Raw genomic sequence first — 21261 nt, 5'->3', positions numbered from 1 at the left:
GTGATGAAAAATATGGAGCCTCATATCGCTTTGGTCCCCCTGATCTTCAGCCCAGGCAAGCCTGAGTGTTAAACCGCCCCTGGCTGCAAGAGATCATCTACATTTTTACCAAACCAATCAAATATGAACATCAATACAGAATGTATCTGCAGGTTATTTAAAACCATATTAGCACTGCAGCCTCCCTGTAACCTAATCGATCACCGAGCACAGAGGCAGTCTCGGTCCGCGCTCTGTGATCCGTTTCTCTGTGTCACACCAACTTCCCAGAATAGACAGTCGGAGCGGCTCGTCTGCAGCTCCGGAGGAGATGGAAGAGGAAGTCAGCGGTGGATCGAACAACTGTTGCCGCCGCCGCCGGGGAACCGAACCACGCTGCGTGGCGCACGTCGGCCAACAATGAAGTCGAGGCATCCGGCGTGGATCGCTATGCAACTTCATGGGGATTATCTAAAGATTAAGATAAATTAAGGTAAAGATAAGCGCGCGCCGCTGCCGTTTTAACACAGACACCCAGACGCTGCTGGAGGCGCATGTCTGCGCCAAGAAGCGCAGACGTCGGAACGCCAGACGGCTCAGCCGCAGACTGCGGCGATCGGATAACCTGTTGAATTGCATCAGTCAGTCAGCACAAAGCCACTTGACTCGAGAAACACCGCGGTGCGCTCGAACACCTCATTAAAATAAAATACATTAATAGATACAAATAGCCATCGATGCGCGGTCAGGTAAATATTGATCTCATTGCGCGCGTGTGTGTGTGTGTGTGTGTGCACAGTCTATGTGTTTTTCCCCCCATAAATTATGTAAATGAGTGGTGGCTCATTTAAATATAAAATATAACGTTGCAGTTATTTTTATTTTATTTTTATTTTTTTGCTCATGGTGGCCCTGCGCAACCATCTACCCACCGGTTCCGCCCGTAGCAGCGCTGCTGGTCCGATCTTATGAGTCACACCTCCGCTCTTTTCAGCAATGCCTAACCCACGGATTTCCAATCCCTTGCTTGTTTAAAATAGCTCGGTTGCTCCCTGCCGCTTCGACTAATTCCTTAGGAACCGGTGGATCCAGTTTGATCCATCTCTCGCTCTTCCTTGACTTTACAAAAGTGCAGTTGAGTCCTTCCCCGCGTCGGTGTCCCGCGCTGTCAGAGCGCACCGCGCAGGGCGCAGCGCGCAATATCAACCGGGTATAGATATTAAACAACAACAACAAAAACAATAACAAAGAGCCAAACGACGAGGGATAAAAGGAAAGGAAAGCTTTAGAACGGGTGTGCGAGTGGACGGGACGCGCCAAAGAGCCAAAGACGCGCACCTGGGATGGTGGAGACGCGCTCATCCTTCGACTTCTCTTTTCTCAACTTGTTCAACACCATTTTTTTAATGTGTTGTTCAAGATGCGCTTCCACCAGGCTGCTATTGAAGAGGGGAAAAATATGCTGACTTGAAAAAAAAAATAAATAATAATCATCCTTTTGTGAGAGCTCGCAGGTAATTTTGACTATTTGTTTTATCAAAGGGAGGAGGAGACGAGCGCCCCCTCCTTCCCTTGTTCCTTGACTAAACTCAACAACTGGTTTTGAGAAGGGGAGACACTGGAAGGTAAATATATGAACCCTCTTTCTGTTTTTGATGTCTTTCACACTATATCTTTCACACACTATATATATATATACACTTTATTTTGCTCCTTTGTTCCTATTTTGCTTTATTTTGCTCCTTTTTTCCAAAAAGATGCTCATGTAAAAACTGAAGTTTGGACTAAAAATTCAAATGGCTGTGATTCAGACAATAATCTGCATGATGGATTCAATAGTTTTTTTTTCCCCTTAATCTCCTTCTTTTTGAAATTTTGATTGAACACTCTGGGACATTCTGGCAGTTTTCCCCGGGCCTGTGTGTTTCACAATCAAAAGCAAAGTTACTTCAGTAAAAGTATGACCTTTGTGGCACATAGTCCAACCCTATCAGAACACAGCTGCAGTGATTAATCAACTATTAAATGAACAATTTAGAGGTCATCACTGTGATTAATCAGTTTGAAGCATTAAAAACAATTCTCTGATTTCAGCTTCTTAAATATGCTTTTTGATATATTTTGTTAGTTTCTTTGCTCCTATGTGCCAGTAATGTGAATATCTCTGGTTTGTGGACAAAATAAGACATTTGACGGCATCATCTTGGACTCTGGAAAGCAATGATTGACATTTTACCATTTTCTTACATTTGATGGCTGATTAGTCAATAAAATAATCAGCTGATTAATTGATTACAGAAGTAATATTTGCAACCCAATATCTAAAGTACTCCACCTGAAATAATCCAAAGAGGACTAAGTGAATTTTCAATATATTTAGTCTGCTTTTTTAAAGAGGAGTTGTGCAAAAACTTGAAATGCAGCTCTCATTTGCTTCATTTTATTGATTTTTTTTTTTTTTTTTATTACTTGAGCCATTGCTGAGCAGGGGTGGTGGCTAAGTGGTTAATGTGCTTGGTTTCAGTTCGGAAGGTTCTGGGTTCAAATCCTACCCCTGCCACATTTCTCCATGTAATGTGGAGTTGCGTCAGGAAGGGCATCCGGCGTAAAACCTGTGCCAAATCAACATGCAGATCCACCTTGGATTTGCTGTGGCGACCCCGAGTGCACACAAGGGAGCAGCCAAAGGGACTTACTTTTATATTATTTGAGCCATTGCTGTTTTTTCTCAGAAAGAATGTGCATCCGTTTTATAATGTTATGCTGAAGATTTAGCAACGCTTGTCGTATTTTTACACTAACCCTGCCGTGACTTAACGAGAGTAAGAGGGTTCAGAAAATGAATGGATGAATGAATAATTTGACTTACACAATAAACAACCCTAAAAAAGTAGTTTCATTCAAGTGAAGTTATGATTTATTGCCAATTTTATCTCAAGCCCAATACTATACAGTTGTGTTTTTACTGAGAACTAAGCACAGATAAATACTTAAAAAATAAGACAAACATATACGCTAATTTTTTTACATACACCTATTCACCCAAATCCTTATGTTTAAAGCTGGTCAGCTCGGCTTCATGCATAGCAATTGTGAATTGTGATTTTTTTTTTCACATTTACATTTCTATACTTGGATGGAAGCACTGTTGAATGCTATTAAAAATCAGACATATCTGATGCTTGATATGTTATTCAGAATACACATCGTTAATACAAATTATGTAAAAAAAGAATTTTTGTTGATCCTCTATCAGCAAGCAGAAATATGTATAATCAAGTGTGTTAATGTAAATAAGTAACCCATAAATTTCTATTTGATCCCTTTAGCATCTCCAAAGCATCTGAAATGGAGGCTCCGGATGGCTACTGCACTAGTAAGTATTCTCATATGTTGCATAGAAACAACATTTGTTAATTCCTAAATAACACGAGGGAAAGAATATTTATATGCCAATTTTAGCTCATAGATGTCACAATGTTGTCACAAAAATGTCATCATATGTGAATGCTATCTTAGTTGTCATGTTATTTTCAGATTTATTTCACAGTACTGAGCCACCACCACCACAACAACAAAATATTTTTGCAATTTCAACTTAATAAGCAGCCAAAGGGATTTTCCCCGAGTGCAGTCTTTTTTGTGCTCACCCCTAGAAAAGTTATTGCATTACCTACATCTACATCCTGTTGAATGCATCAGTCACTGGATATGTACTTTGTGGTGCTCCATTGCCCTTTGCTAGTTTCCTTTGGGCATGTATCTTCAAGATCTTTGTTGGGCGTCTTTCATTTTTCTGTGGTATGCATTGTTTTTCTTTTTCAAACATAGTTATATTAAAAAAAGTTTAACATTTGTATTGTTTAACTTAATGTTAACATAATTTGTAACAGTATTGTTAAACACTAAGACACCTTGGTATGTATGTCTGCCTACGGTTAAGAAGTTGTTGATGACATAAGCGGGGAATTTTAGGTCTCCATTGGGGGTTTGTGCTTGTAGGAACATTTAGCAGGTGGGGTAGGGGCAGTGTCGGGGGAAGCAATGGAGATTCTTCCTCTCCCAGTAATCTGTGGGCTGCTTTAGAAATGGTACTTTTGGAACAAATGATTGAGCTCCAGATATCATGTGACTCAACCTGTTAACGCCTCCATGGTAACACCGATAAACATGAACAAGTAAAGTAAATGAAAATGAAATGGGTGAGCACTAATGTCTACTGCTCCAAGTTCATTGTGTACTCTTAAAATATAGTGAACAATTTATTTTGAAAGCAAATGTAGCCCTTATAAGTGATTTTTGAGCCAAATGAATGCTCTGGACCTGCTAAATATCTACATGCATAATTGTTTCAGTTCCGGATTGTACCCATTGCTTCCTCTGCCGTTGTCAAAAAATGAGACAACCAAAATTTAACGTGTTCTTATTTAGCTTTTAAGTAGCCTTGCCAGCTGTTGTAGAGAAAAAAAAAACACTCATTGGTGGGGTTAAGTACACTGTCCCATTTTGTTCACCTGCAATTTTATTATATTGTTGTAATTTTTTGATGATTAATTACTTGCAACATAGCCGTTCTTATTTCCACCCTGTTCTTTCCTGTAATTTACTGCCCCTTACCAAGAACCAAACCATTGTATTCCTCATTTTTAGTTTATTAAAGCTCACAACTAAAACCAGGCCTGTGTCCCTCACAGACAGTGTCCATCTTGTGAAGGCACACGAAGTAGCTTGTACAACACTTTTATACATTGTGGGTGTTAACAACGGGTGTGGTTTAGTCTCACATTTGTAATGTTAGTGGCTCTCACCAACAGGGGGAGATCTCCCTGTGTCTGAAACTTGGACATATAATGGAAGTGAAACTTAACTTATATTTCTCAGAACTTCCAAACAAATAACACAAATACTTGATAGGTAACATAAAATAAAGAATTAGCACAGATATTATCTAACACCGTAGTAGACAGTGCTTTCTCTGTCTATGTCATGGTAAACCTATATTTGGATAAAGAGGAGGAGAGTGGGTTACACCCTGTGTGACCTGAGTGGGGCAAATTAAGCCCAAACATGCCCTCCATCTTCAGCGTAAAACTTAAACTAAAGCCCCGTTTACACATAGATGATAAGAGCTCCAGGAAGTGTCCCGGAAGAGTTTTGGCCATCTTAAGGATCACACGCCGTTGTTAATGCCGGCACTAGGGGGTGTGGCTTAGTTCTGGCTTTACGTTGAAAAAATTATTCAACATGTCGAATAATTCCGGGAGCGCTCCCGGAGAATTCACGTGACGACGGAGACAACGCGAACAACGGCGTTTGATACTTTTTAATCACCGTTTCATTCTTCCACTTCCTGTAGTGCCGCAGTTTACACCGCCGTAATTGGCGGCCGGCGTTGTATCCCTAACCAACGGCGTGTAAAACGGCGATAGAGCCCACATCGGCATCCTCAAGGGCGTTTTAACCGGCAACAGAGGCAGACAAAATGGCGGCGCTAGCGGACAGTACACCGTTCTAAACGCCACCTCCCGGTAACGGCGTTCAAAATGGCCGATAGGCGGCGGTCAGTATAAAAACACTAGCGCGCTGCATGCTGGCCTCTCACTCGCGGCCAGCTCCAGATATTTTTGCAGAGAAGCTCCAGTATACCTCCTAAAAGAAAATTGGCAGTGGCAAGGACTTACCAAGAGGTCTGGTTCAGAAGCAGAGGAGAGGCCTGTGGTGGAGACGAGCAACACGTTGAGGAGGGGAAAAGGAAAGAGAAGAAAAGGCTGAGTATGATCTCCCTCCCTCTGCAGTGACAGGCATGTATTCCTGCTGCTTCAGCCTATTATAGTCTGGGGTCGGTGCCTATATGCAAAAGTTCCTGGAGTAACGCAGGATTTGCCTGGATAAATCTAGCAGTACACAGGGCATTATCGGCGGCAGCAGAACACCGCTGTTCTCACACGCGTCTTAACCTGCAATTGTAAAGGATAGAACTGGGTATTAACCCCCGTTGCCTGACGTGTGCCGGATGCTACGGCGTCAAAATGCCGCTTTATTCGGCAGATTTAGCGGCGTTTTATCTGCATATTTGCGGCTAGTACAGTGGTCAAAACGCCGGCGAAATGCCGTATCTGTCATTTGGAGTATTTTTATTGCAAACATCTGTAATAATACAACTTGTGTGCTGAAACATCCTGACAGATCATCTAAGATGTATTTGATGCAATATTTGCACTGAGTGAAATTTGCATCACATTTAATGTATGGTAACGGTGTTAGCACTGTTAGCTGCTGTCGGTAGCTTCATTTGTTAGATCCACTTATTGAGAAAATAAGCGGCTCATAACTTTTAATGTCCACACCAAAGTAAACCATTAGGGGAACCACCATGCAGTCTCCAAAAATGTAATTAAATAAACGCCTGAACCGAGTCATACATGTTAGCTAGTGCTTCAAACTTGGACTCTAAACAAGGGGCATGTTGAGTTTTTTTTGTCACACACCGAGTCACCCACACCCCACCCCTTTATGTATTAATGATCTCATCATGAATCAGTGCGGGAATGAGTGATGGTGCACAAATGTAGTTTTGTTGTTTTATCAAAACGTCCTTTTCAAAAAACTACATTCAAATTAGCTGCACCATTACTTTCTGCAATAGGATGTGTTTAGTTTGGTCTATAGCTCAAGAATGCTGATATATAACAGGTTTTACACATTTGTCTACTGAGTTTTATCAAGCTTTGTGTTGAGGAACCATTTACGGAAGAAATGCTGACATTAATTTCAGTGTTTAAGATAGCAGTGTCACTGGTGCACAGTAAATTTTGTTGAGGCCAGTTGACAGTTTACCAGGTCTACATTTGGTCCCACTCGAAATAAAGTTAATTAACTCTGTTATCATGTTAAATTAGCTCTATAAGAGAGTTAATTCAAGTTTTTCTACTCTGATAATTTGCTATTCTAACATGTAAACACTGCAGGTTGGTTTCATAATAAATTAACTTTATTTGATCTGGTCTTTGGTAAGCATCAGATCCAGATAAAGGCCATGATAATGGCAAACAGTTCACTGTCTACTGTTTACGATTCTTGTTGATAGCTAGGTAAGGTGTAGTCTTCACTACAAAAATCTTGAATAGTTAAAAAAGTAATAATATAAATATTCCACCTCTGAGCCATTGAACTCTGGGATAGGTTCCAGACTTTTAACTGGAATAAGCAGGCATTGAAAATGAATAAATGAATATATAAGCAGACAGTGGAGGCAGGATATATACTGTATATATATATATATATATATATATATATATATATATATATATATATATATATATATATATATATATATATATATATATATATATATATATATATATATATACAGACAAAAAAAAAGAATGGGTCAGATACAACGCAATAATCAGTGTCTCACTATTTTGAAAGGTTGTTTAATCATTGTTGTTGCTGTGGTATGGATTGATGTTGTTATGATTATTGCTATAAATATACACAGATATGTGTTTTGTAGACGTGTGTGCATGTGGGTATATATATATATATATATATATATATATATATATACAGGCAAAAAAAAAAAGAATGGGTCAGATACAACGCAATAATCAATGTCACACTATTTTGAAAGGTTGTTTAATCATTGTTGTTGTTGCTGTGGTATGGATTGATGTTGTTATGATTATTGCTATTAATATACACAGATATGTGTTTTGTAGATGTAAGTGCATGTGGGTATGTATATATATATATATATATATATATATATGTGTGTGTGTGTGTGTGTGTGGGTATGTATGTATGCATATGTATATATACCTCCTTGTGTATCATGTCTGTACTGTTTTATGTTATATGGTTATTATCCTCATGAATAAACCTATTCTTATGTTTTATATTTATTTTCTACCTCTGTAGTTCTATACTTTATAATTCTCTGCAAAGTGTGTTCTTTTGTTTTTTTACAGGCACTTTGCAATCCCTTTGTGATCTATGGTGTATCTAACTATTGACCTTTCTTAGTGTGTTTTTTCATACTTATACTCTGAGACTTTATCCTGTAAACGGCGTTTAAAATACATTGCAGACTGGACACTCTAATTTGTAAATCACAAAAGTACGTAGTTTTACAATTAATAAAATGTTGTATTTCATTAAAAAAAAGAAAAAAAATGTATTTACATATATATATATATATATATATATATATATATATATATATATATATATATATATATATATATATATATATATGGAAATACATTTTAACAGGCAGCTGTTTAGCTTTTATTGGTGGATCATTTACAATATGTGTGTATATCAATCAATCAATCAATCAATCAATCAATTTTTTTTATATAGCGCCAAATCACAACAAACAGTTGCCCCAAGGCGCTTTATATTGTAAGGCAAGGCCATACAATAATTATGTAAAACCCCAACGGTCAAAACGACCCCCTGTGAGCAAGCACTTGGCTACAGTGGGAAGGAAAAACTCCCTTTTAACAGGAAGAAACCTCCAGCAGAACCAGGCTCAGGGAGGGGCAGTCTTCTGCTGGGACTGGTTGGGGCTGAGGGAGAGAACCAGGAAAAAGACATGCTGTGGAGGGGAGCAGAGATCGATCACTAATGATTAAATGCAGAGTGGTGCATACAGAGCAAAAAGAGAAAGAAACAGTGCATCATGGGAACCCCCCAGCAGTCTACGTCTATAGCAGCATAACTAAGGGATGGTTCAGGGTCACCTGATCCAGCCCTAACTATAAGCTTTAGCAAAAAGGAAAGTTTTAAGCCTAATCTTAAAAGTAGAGAGGGTGTCTGTCTCCCTGATCTGAATTGGGAGCTGGTTCCACAGGAGAGGAGCCTGAAAGCTGAAGGCTCTGCCTCCCATTCTACTCTTACAAACCCTAGGAACTACAAGTAAGCCTGCAGTCTGAGAGCGAAGCGCTCTATTGGGGTGATATGGTACTACGAGGTCCCTAAGATAAGATGGGACCTGATTATTCAAAACCTTATAAGTAAGAAGAAGAATTTTAAATTCTATTCTAGAATTAACAGGAAGCCAATGAAGAGAGGCCAATATGGGTGAGATATGCTCTCTCCTTCTAGTCCCCGTCAGTACTCTAGCTGCAGCATTTTGAATTAACTGAAGGCTTTTTAGGGAACTTTTAGGACAACCTGATAATAATGAATTACAATAGTCCAGCCTAGAGGAAATGGGTAATGGCAGAGTGTTCTATTTTTAAATGTACGTATTTATGTTAAAATTGGTTAATTTTCCAGAACCAGTTCTTTTCGCTTCATTCTCTTCATAGATTTTTTTCCATTTGGTTGTCCATATTATTATGCTTAATGGGTATTCGTATTCTTCTGGCTTCAACATCACAGTTCATTTATGGCTATTCGAAAATGAACTTGCTGTGGTTTGGTTTACTCAGTTATCTTTGACTCATTTTGTTCATTGTTATACCCCCGTCACACACAGCCAGAATCACTCAGAATGGCGTCAGAATGACGAGTCGGCCCACATCAGAAAGTCAGTTCCAAAACGTTCTGACAGCCATCTTTGAGAGTCCACACAGTTGGTCAAAATCGGCCAGCGGCCCCGAGTGTGTTGCACATGTTCAAGACCCTCCGGGCGCCGTTGAGATGGAACACCTATCCGACGGCAGTCCATGTGCAATTTGAGGACCATCTGACCACAATTTACATATTCGGATGGTGGCAAAACAGGATCAGAAATGGTTTGAGCGCATATGAGGGAACCTCGAGATGGATCTGGCACAGCAAATCCTGCTGGTATGACCTGCACGTGCCACGTATAATAATGTCCGCACTGTCCAAACTTTCACTGAAGCTGTCCAGCGGCACGTATGCACTTAGTGGCTCATGCAGCATTATGCATATATATATATATATATATATATATATATATATATATATATATATATATACACACACACACACACACACACACACATACAGCTGAGTGATAATTTCAGCCCTATGCCTGTGTGCGTGGCAATTGTGTGCAGCGCATGAGAAACACAGCGCTCCTTCCAACTTCGGTCCCATGTTTACCATCCAGACATCTGGACATTGGGCTGCGCTTTTTATGGCCGTCTGACAGCAGTCTGTGTCATCTACCTGCTGTCCACATGTGCTTTGGATGCCACCGTGCAGGTGCGGATAGGCTAATCTGGATGCGTTCTGATGCTGCTGACCACGCCTCTTTTCCTCCCAGCTTGGTTGGATTATGGCAATATTTGCCATGTCGGGCTGATTCCTGCACATTCTTACTATGTGTGATGGGCCTTTAATTGTAACTTCCTGTGGCGGGTCTTTTGAGTTTGTAAATCACTGATTACTGCTTTCAGCTGTCATTAGTGCATTATGACTTTCTGCTGTCCAAGAATATTTGGTCATACGTATATACTGAAGACTTTGTTTGAGGAAGTTGTATGTCACAGACTTATTCATGTATGTTCTGTGATGCAATAATCTTCAAACGAGTATTGAGAAGAAGAGGAAGAGAGGATAGAGGAAGAGAGGGTTTCTAAAAAGTAATTCAGTGGCTTTGTTTATCACAGTATGAAACAGCTATTCTGATTTAATAAAATCTCTGAAATACATTCAGTTGATTGTTTGAGTTGGATATAGCAAATGAAATGCCTAAAAAATAACAGTTAATTTTATCTTAACTTTACTTTTATTATTAAGCTTATTTCATTGAAATAAATTAGCATTTGTTAAACAAATTATATTTTTTCAAATATACTTAATTTGATTGGTCAATTTCATTCAGAATATTTGCAAAGGAATTTAATTTAATTTACTTAATATTTTACCAAGATCATCAAGTATATTTAACCTCTTAAGCCCTAGGACCTATTTCACCAAAAACACATACCCGTACATTATGATTTATTTCTCAGCTTGTACAAGGTCAAAAATGCTAAACTTTTGATCAGCTAAAAGACAGGTCCTAGGGGATGTTGTGGATGCAAAAAATAGTCAGTAAATAATATTTGGTAGGAGTAAATAAGGTTTTTTTTGCCCAAAAATGAATTCAGATTTATGTCTTTATTTGATTGGTGTTTGAGCTGTGGTTAGTTAATATGTGACTGAAGTCGATACTTTTGTAGAGGAGACATCGCTTGACATTTTGATGTATAATAAGTGTATGTTGGTGTCAGCACTGGTTAGTTATGAGCGTTCAAATGTTATAAAATGGGGCAAGTCCCCCAATTTGGGGACTCTTGGGTTTAAGAGGCAGATGATTTCACAGCTTTTTAATTTACTCAAGATTTTTAAAATGTAAAAATATTTCACCAAAAAAAAAGAAAAAAAAAAAGAAAAGAAATGAGTAGAACACAGTAACATTCCAAAAGTTCTCTGCCTCACCAAGAAACACAAATATCTGGAGGCTCAGGATGTGACTTTCTGTGAAGGGACAGCAAAGCTTGAACATCTGTGGACCAAGTGCATTGAAGTTATGGGAGACTGTCTTGAAAAATAATCCAAGAGCAATTTTCCTCCTGTGACGTTTTCTGGGTGAGGCTGAGAACTTTTTTTGAAATATTGTTGTACTTGAACAATGGAAAAGGAATTGCAGATGATACCAATAAATGGTGACCAGTCTTTGTTTGCAAGGATACCAGTTCGTGAAGCCACCAAGAAAGGTATGACAGCTGCGATGAAGTTATATAGTTTTCTGAATTTGATTTTTAGAAAGTATAGGGATTGTGCCACTTTTGCCTGTTGCATCACCAGTCACATGGTCGTGGTGGAGTAAAACAAACATATTTTCTTCAAAGGAAACACATTCGATCTCAGCTTGAATCTCCTGTGTGAATTCTGACTTTTACATCAAATAAAATTGTTGGTGTAGGGGAGGTGAGAGAGAAAACTGACCCACCTTTCGTCAAAAAAGTGACAGCTGCCAATCAAAATCGGCCACGTCACTAAGCCCCGCCCCCTCTATGACGTCATAGCCAATCAGAATCGATGACGTCACTATGTCCCGCCCCTAAGCCCCTCCCCTAGTCCCGCCTCCAAGCCCCGCCCCTTATGACGTCACAGCCAATCATAATCGATGACGTCATTATGCCCCGCCCCTAAGCCCCGCCCCTGATCCCGCCTCCGAGCCCCCGCCCCTTATGACGTCACATCCAATCAGAGTCGATGACGTCAGTATGCCCCGCCCCTAAGCCCCGCCCCCAGCTCCTCCCCTAGTTCCGCCCCTGGCTCCTCCCCTAGCCCCACCCCCAAGCTCCTCCCCTAACCCCGGCCAAGCACCGCCTCCAAGCCATACCTCCCCTCCCACCCAGGGTCTAATATTTAATGTCATTTTATTTCATGAATTAAAGAACGATTAAAAATACCTAGATCTTTTTAATGTATTAAAGAATTAACTAATTCTGAAATAATTAAACATAATCACTGTCTATTATTTAATGACCCTTTAATATCTTTAATTCTTAAATTATTACGTTTCCTTTTCTGTTTTTTAATTCGTAAATTAAAGAAGGGGAACAAATACCCGTCTCTCTCGGCTGTAAGTCTTTGCAGCAAGACGGTCAAATACCCACGCATAGAGCCGCTCGCGGAAACATGACCCTGTGTGTGTGTGTGTGTGTGTGTGGTGTGTGTGTGTGTGTGTGTGTGTGTGTGTGTGTGTGTGTGTGTGTGTGTGTGTGTGTGTGTGGCGGGACACCCGCTGAGCGGAGATGCTGCCCCGAGGTGATGAACCCGAAGAACAATAAACAATGCTCCTTATCACTCACGCCAGATGATGTTTTCTTTTAAGATATTAGCCGATCGATCATGGGGCGCGGGACACCCGCTGAGCGGAGATGCTGCCCCGAGCCCGAACAATAAACAATGCTCCTTATCACTTACGCCAAACGGTGTTTTTAGAGCAAAAGGTAAGGAATTACGCCCCGCGGACGAAGAAGGGTTTAAAAATCCCCTTTCGACGATAGAGTGACATACAGCATTCACCATGGCGAGACGAACTCCGATCCTCCGCTACATCTGCGAGACCCCGGTTAACATCACCATGACAACAGAAGGCTCGCTTGCCCCAAAAAAAGCGAGAATGTACGTCAGCCGTCTGAGCCAGCCGATACCGGAGGAAGATCTGACGTACAGCCTGGAGGGGCACGAACGTTTAACTTACACGTTCGACCCGTATTATGCCCAAGTAAGTTTCTTCACTCTGGCCGAGGGTGAGACTGCCACTCGAGGAACCCCACGGGTGGCGCTTACTTCCGCCGATTGGGGTGTCTTCTCCGCGGCGGCGGGCTCGATGATTCGCGACACGGTCAACCCTGAACCTCCAGGAGATCGGACGCCGGAAAAGAAGAAAACACGCTTCCAACTCACCTGGCTCAGCGCCCAGGGGCCTCGCTATAGGGTGATATTCCAGCGTGGACCTCCTGACACTGTCTCTGAGGGTGAAATTAAGTTGGAGCGGGTTAGTGCCAGCGGCCACGTCAGAAGCGTCACAGCTGCGGCTGAGAGCTGGCATGAGATGTTCAACACCTGCAACGACAGGATTACGGGCCTCTTTACAAGGTGCCTGGCCTGGAGGGACGTTATCGAAGTCCGAAAAAACTTGGCCCCTCTTTTTACTTAAAAAAAATAATAAAAAAATAAATAAAAAATAAAATAAAAAAAAATAAAAAAAATAAAAAAAACTCTGACGTAGCTCCTCCCCGCATGCACGGGGATTTCTATAAAAACCAGGGGACCACATCTCATTCAAGCATCGGACGACGAACCAGCATGAGCTCCTCAACCTCTCCCATTGCAGCGGCCGACGACATCGCTTGTGACTGCGCGCTCGACTGTGGAAGAGACCGGCCCTCCCTGAGCCAGGCTTCACGGACCCGCGGTGGGTACGAGAGCCCGTGGGGAGTTCAGCTCGAGGCGGTCTGGGGCGAGATCCATCCTTCTCACGCGCTTTCCAGCCCGGGAGGCGTGGGGTCTCTTCCCGCTGTCACGGAGGCCGCGAGTCCGCGGGAGGTACAAGACCTCGAGCCGGCTGAGAAATACGCCACATCTTTCGCATCTGACCGGCCTGACGGGTTCCTGTCAGAGGAATTCCTGAAAACGGTGAAAGTCGGCGTGGCACACTTACTTTTGGCTGTGATCAAAAGTTACAGACAAAAACTCTGTTACGGGTGTGAGATCGATCACCCCAGCCAGCGCCAGCACGAGTGCCTGGACCCGTTAAATGAATATTTCTTTACCGGACATTTTGAGAGATTAATGGTGAGACTCTGGAGACCGACCTTCATCCCGGCTGTGGTAAAGCTCCTAGCCCAGCGCTTCCTCAACCCATCGGCTGCGAGGGTTCAGGGGGTGGTAGAAAACATCCTCACTGAGCTGAAATACACTGATACTTTTGAAGCAAAGATCAACGAACTGTACACATGTTTCGGTGAAGACGCAGATCTCGACCTGGAGGGGATGGTAGCCGTCTATAACCCAGACGACTGAAGAAAAACCTGTTTTTTTTTTTTTTTTTTTTTTTTTTTTTTTTTTTTTTTAAATATCATTATATTGTTTTACAGTCATGGGTAATTGTGTGATGATTCTCTTTCAAAGCTTGCGGGAAGTTTATATTATACGTGGACTCTCGTATAAGCTGGAGCGGGTAGTCATTCGCAGGCTGGAGATCCCAGACGCCCCGCCTTTATGCGCTATGGAGAGGGTTTTCGACGTTATCAGACGTCGCCCCGGGCCCGGAGTCTGGACAGATCATATCTACAGCGCGGCTCTCCATTCATCTGAAAAATCTCTGTACAACGTATTACTGAAAATCTCTGTTTTGACCACTGACGATTTTACACGGTGTAATACGATGCATCTGCTTACATTATACACTCTGTTTGTGGATGTGATAGCGTGCCGGGTGAAACAGATGGGGGTGTCCAGAGGGGAGATTGTTCCTACACTTTTACAGCTGAATACTGAAATAAACCGTAAATGCGGGGGAGCTCATCCTCCTCCTCCTCCTCCTCCACCCCCTCCTCCTCAGGTTGCTTAGCGACGCGAGTCTCTTGCGGGGGTGAAACGCGTGATTCGAGTTCCCCCTGCTTGATCAGGGTTAAATAGCGCTGCAGCAGAGCCTCATACTTTTTAATTTTTTCATAAGGAGAGTGAGTACGTTCTTCCAGTATACCACGCATTCGCGAGTCTAAATCATTTTCCGCCGTTTGTCTGATGTTATTTCCGCTCGGCGGAACGGAATGACTGAGTTGAAGCATCTGCTGTGGAGTGAGTAAAAACATCTTTTGCGCCGCTTTGAACGCCATTATCCTCTGGGTACTATTAGACTCGTTATAACGGGCAGGGCCGCGGCGAGCAGAGGCAGGAGAAAGCCGCCCGTCTGAATCAGCGCTCCCCGCTTCTTTTTATAACTGGTTTTTCTGTCGGCCAGAAGACGTAAAACTCTTTTTCGTTTTTTCAAGGCCCGGAATTGAGAGTCGCTCAAGGCGATATTCCCCTTTAATATATTCAAAGCGATCTCGGATAAAGTTTTCAGAAGCTCCGCCCTGCAGGTCTTCAGGCTGTGGTGACGCTCCCTCGCCCCGGCTCTGATTAGCGCTTTAAGAGCGGGGGCGTTCCTTTTTAAAAGAGAGCTCATATCCGTTTATCTTTCTGTAAATAAACTGTGGGCCACTCGTGCGGGAGTAATCCCGATCTCAGTCTGAACTGATCTGGACACTCCTGCGTGCAATCCAGTAATAAATACCCGTAAGGTACGCTCGTAGCATCATCAAGTGCCTCCAAAAAAAATTGTTTTCTGCCGGGAAACATTTGCTGAGCCAGAATGTTCATCTGTAACTTGTCTCTGGGATTTTTAAACAGCACCATATAATTACAATTCAAACTGATGGTTCGACTGTATTTCCCTTTATGAAACACGTTCTGTGTGATCATGATGACGCTCATATTCCGGTGATGTCTGTACTGGGTGAAAATTCTTACAACTTCAGGATGATCCGTTGCTTGAAAGATGAGATCGTCCAAAATAACCAGATGGCTCTGACCTTCAGGGAAAAGGCTGTCGTCCAGAAATGAGTCAGGGAGTCCTCTTACAAATTTAATATTTTTATTCTTCAGTTCAGAATACAGAGGTTGTTCAGACGTATACAGCCATACAATGTTGTCAGGCACATGTCTCATAGCGTGGCTACAATTTTCCAGCAATGTTTTCACAAACACAGTCTTTCCCGAACCACTCGGTCCAACGATGAGACAGGAGAATGGGAGCTGAAGTCTGGGGTCAATCTCCACCGTATTTCCAGAGTGAGACATGTTCAAAATCCGAACGGTTCGGTTTCCCCGTCCTTTAAAAGACGCCGCTTGTCATACACCACCCTGAAGGATTTTTGAAATGACACGTTTGTCAAACTGAAACTGCTTTTATGACGTTTAATTCCCTGCTGCGGCGTTATGATAGATGCAGCGAGGGCGGGATCTTTTATATAACCCTCGACCAGATCTTTGACGCTGTCAAAGTTTATTTTCTGACAGCTTTCGTGGGTTTGAGTGATCCCCTTCACACGCATGACCGTTTTACCTCGTGCGGTTTTATATGTGTAACTTTTAGGTCCCGCCGCTGCAAACTCTGTGATGACGTCGCCGTTCAACTCGTCGGTGAGCTGCCCCAGATAATTACCGGTAGGCAGCGGGGTTTCACCCCGCCTACAAACGTAAATCAGGCTATCGGTATCATAATACAGAATCCTGTCAGGATTTGCCACAGCCTCCATAAAACCGTACAAGGTCAAACGCGCGTACGCCGTTGTAAACGCCGCGATGAAAATATTGACGGTTTTTACCCGGTCGGCTGACGTGCCGCGGGCCGTACCTCCATTGAACCATAGCCGCCTGACTGCTGAGGAATGTTAGATATGTGACCTCGTACTCTTCAGAAAACAGATACCTGAACAGATCGTCAGCATTTTTAACGAGCGCGGTCTGCGTCAGATTTGCCCTCTGGGCGAATTTCCCCCAGAAGGAGTTGAGGCAGATCTTAGCCATCTGACGTTTTGCCGGATTGTGACTGATTTTTTCTGGGTCTAAACGAATCTTCTGATTCAGCCAGTAGTCCGTGATGTATTTTTCTCTGCTCTCGGAGTCTTTATCAAATTCGGGAGGGAAACCAGAGGCTTCCTGCTTGTGTTTTAAGAAGGTGTTTATGTACCCCTCAAAGATTTTATCACTTTTTTCCTCAAAATGCCAGACTTCAAAAATCTTAGCTACAGCATAGCCTGTATCCAGAGCTTTGTGGAATTCCGGGGTCGTCCAAGTCCCAGACAGAGCTCTCTGCTGCTGACTGTGTGTGCACGCTGCAGCTTGATTATTTTCATCAGCGCAGGTGCGACACAGAGTAAACACCAGTTTACCGTGAGGAGTTCTGTGTGGGAGGACGGGGAATTTTAGCCCCTGGGGCGGGTACACGATGGCTTTGATGAGCCCGAAATAAGTCCTGGGGTCTCTGAAATTTCTCTCTATAATTTCCGGATGCCCCGTGGGATATGTGAAATTTACGTTAACGTAAGGATACAGCGAGGTCACGTCGACGTAATAGACCGTCTCATCTTGCTCAGCCGTGTACCTCAGACGGGCCGCGCAAGTCCGACCGCCGTATAAAGCGTCGCGAGGTTCGAGGGGCGGCGGTAACCCCCTGTGGGCGAGGAAACACCGAACGCTCTCATCCCTCAGCCTCATTTCAAGCCATTGATGCTCCCAAATTACGTTGAGGGTGACGCCCGGCATAGCCCGCAGAAAGGCTATTTTTTTCTGACACGCTGCGTGGAGCTCTCCAAATGAGGTGTTTGTGAGAGGGTTTATTTCATGCTGTGTAAAACACCTTGCACACCCGTGGTAAAAACATCCGAGAAACTCCCACACTTTTATCCGGCCGTCAATCTGAGCATACCCATCAACATAATAACCTCCTATTTTTTTCTCGCCCCTGTTTAGAGCATGATCGATGATAATGTTTTGCGTCTCAGCAACCCATTCTAACCATTGCACGGCCACGTCCGAATATTTTTTATGCCTCGTTCTATAATTGTCGGCGGAGGGGATCGCCAGCGTTTTTGGAGCAAGAAAGTTAGTTTGGAAGACTTTCATACACGCCGAGGCGATTGTAACGCAGGTAAAGGATCCACGAGTGTTTCAGCGATGAATTCAGACATAAATTTGGAGCAGGCTGCAGCCAAGATTTTTGTGTCGTTATCACAATACATAACGGCCTCGGCTTTAAAATCGAAAATTGCGTTATTATACCGCACGTACCACGCGTTAAATTCCTCTCTTTCTCCCTCTGACATATTTGCGACCCCGTAAGCCGCTGAGTCAGGGTACGGACCGACATAGTTCAGATTTTTTTCTGAACTGAACAGGTGCGGAAAGTAACCTTTGCGGATGATTTCGTCTTTCAGCCGGATCCCCAGGGCTTTAGGCATCTGAGATAAGCGCATTGTAAGGAAAGATAACGAATCTATATATTTCTGTTTAAAGGCGGCGTCTGTCATGAGTAATAGTTTACTCCCGGTCATAATCACAGCGGGGGTTACGCCCTGCTGGACTAAATACTTTAGAAGCAAATAGCCGTCAAAACCTTTTGAGTTGTGAGCGATGAACACGTATTCTTTGAATTTTCTCGTTCTAAAATGTTTAAAGAAGCGGGCTACGCAGTCTGTCCCCCATGCGCTCCAAAAATCACCCGTCTTTGTTACAGCGCTGACGTAAAACGGTACGTGTTCCCCGTTATTATCGACATACGTTTCAAAATCATAAAAAACATATTTCTCTGAATGCGTCTCTTCAGCTTTGAGCGGGGTCATATAGCAGAGGTGACCCTCGCTCGGCTCCTGGAGAGCCTCGCCGCATATATGACACCTCTTCTGCTTACACACGTGCGGAGCGCTGTTTTTAGAAAACGCTATGTAATACTCACGTTTACATCGAGAGCATTTTTTTCTGTTATCACACACATTAACGAACTTACCGGCGGAAGGACGATACTTCGGCTGTTTATGCAGGCTGTAACAGGTGGGAGAGCGACACTCCTTGTTACATTCGCTGCAGAATACAGGGTTATTTTTCTCATAACACTGCGTGGATTCACAAATTTTACAATATGACGGACAATTATGGGAGGCGTGGTTATTGTACCCCTCAAAGCAAAACTTACATACATATTCACTCCCAAAAATCTCTTTAAATCGATGATTCCGTAAAAATGATTATTAAACAGAAAAACGAAAAGAGTTTTCTGCTGCGCCGGTATTCCTGTCTGGAATTTTGTCAGCTTTCTCTCCCCTTCGGCTCTGAAAAACACCACAATTTTACAACCCAGAGCGTTTTCAAATTTTCCCACCTGCTCTAAAGATACCGGCGTAGCTTCCGTTAATCCGACGCTATTTTGTAACGCCAGTCCGCGCTGCTCCGCCTCGTGCGTACTCAGATGAGGATTCAATAACTGAACGAGGTTTATCGCGAAACATAAACTGTTGTCAGGATTATACACGATATTAAGGCATTTGGATTTTTTCCTCAGAACCTCGTGATGGAGGAGGTCATCTATTCTGCGCTTCCCCGCGCCGTTCTGGTTGCGGATGACTTGAACCACTAATTCCAGAGACTCGTCGGCTAAAACGTTGGAATTTGATTGTATCAATCGTTCTAACAGATTTTGGAAGCCCGTCACATCGCCAGCGTCGTTATATGAGCTGATCAAAGCGGCCTCGTTGTAGACTGAGTCCCCACGAATCTCCATTTGGATAAAGTCCCCGGCCCTGGCGTGTGTTAAAGCCTTTTCGACCGAGTTATGAAGAGCCCCAACGACGTTACGGTAAAATTCCGCGTAGTCGGGAATTTCGTCGGCGCGCTGGAAATTGAGAGGCAGCCTGATTTCGATATTGTTAAAAGCAGGTCTCCTGATGACGTTAGCAGCCCCACCACCCGTCATGGGAGAGTGTCGGCTGGGTCCCGGTCGTGCATCATCTCCGTCTTCCATCAAAACAGAGATCGCCGCGTTTATCGGGGTTAAACGAGCTCTGTTTAAAATCTCTTCTCCGCGCGCATTGCGCGGGGAGGGACTTCTTAAAGGTGAAAAAGCGCGAGCGTCGTTAGGCGTTTGATTTAATTCATCCACCGCGGATTGGACGTGAGGATTAACTTCACACGCGAGGAGGTTTACAGCGTTATTTAACGGAGTCAGACGTACCTGGTTCAACGCCGCGGGACCGGACTCGTCTGGAGGTGAGGTGTGCGGGGGGTCAGGGGGCTCTTCAGTATCAGACTGGACCGTCGAATTTATAGCGTTAATCGCAGAAATGATGTAGGGGTTAATTTCTTCCGATTCTCGTTCAGCCGCTAAATTGTTAAGAGCCTCATTTAACGGTGTTAAACGAACACGGCTTAAAAGTCTCTCTCCGGACTCGATGTTATTTTGAGGCGGCGAATTTAACGCCTCGGGTAATGGACCATCTGCTCCAGGAGCGCTCCCCGCTGAGTCGATTATTGAAGCGTTTAAATCCAATACACGTCCGAAGTTATTTTCCCGATGTGAATTCTCTCCTTCCATCTTTTAAAATCTGTAGCAGGAAGAATCTACCTCAAGAAATTCAGTTAATATACCTCTTCAAAATGAATTCTCCCGTTCCATCGGAATAAGAGAAAAAATAAAAAAAAAATAAAAACAGACTACACATTTTCAAGAAAGTTGCGTGATGAGGTTAATCCCAGCTCAGAATATCTTCGAGCCTTGCGTCTCTGTGGAAAATAGACGGTCTCCCTCCACCGCGTGCTGAAAAAAGAGAAAATCGTTAGTTATTAAATATTTAAAATAAATAAATACATAAACTCCGACTCCTTACCGTGTACATCCGCGGATCGTTTTACGGGTCTCTCCCACTGACCCGCTTCTCCATGGGCTGTGACAGAAAAAATCGGGTTATTCCAGAGTTTTAATCGTGATTTAATCTCGATCGCTGTACTTACATCTGCGTGGTGAAGTCGGGGCTTCCAGCCTTCGAACTTCTTCAGGGGGCTCTGACTTGATTTCTAGAATTAACATAAATAAATGAATACAAAGCATCACCCTCGCAAGCGGATATTCTGTACTATTTCAAATATATTACCGAGGACGGGTCCGAACGCGCTCTGGACCGTCTGCGTGGTTTTGTCTAAAAAAAAAAAAAAAAAAAAACAGTTTCAGACGGCGTGCATCATTTAAAAACACTCATT

At 42.9% G+C, this 21261-nt stretch overlaps 1 protein-coding gene across 1 annotated transcript in view; it reads left to right on the top strand.

Moving 5' to 3' along the window:
* Positions 1 to 830: 830 nt before the first annotated feature.
* Positions 831 to 21261, top strand: part of ikzf2 (IKAROS family zinc finger 2) — a 72849-nt gene continuing 52418 nt past the window's right edge. The window contains 2 exon segments of the mRNA XM_034186505.1: positions 831 to 1604; positions 3309 to 3355. Of these exon segments, the coding sequence (XP_034042396.1) occupies positions 3328 to 3355 (28 nt within the window). The 5' untranslated portion in view covers positions 831 to 1604; positions 3309 to 3327.

The sequence above is a fragment of the Thalassophryne amazonica genome, chromosome 14, assembly GCF_902500255.1.
Source record: "Thalassophryne amazonica chromosome 14, fThaAma1.1, whole genome shotgun sequence".
Classification (NCBI taxonomy): Eukaryota; Metazoa; Chordata; class Actinopteri; order Batrachoidiformes; family Batrachoididae; genus Thalassophryne; species Thalassophryne amazonica.
Note: the sequence above shows the minus strand (reverse complement) of the source record. Positions and strands in the feature narration are given on the sequence as shown.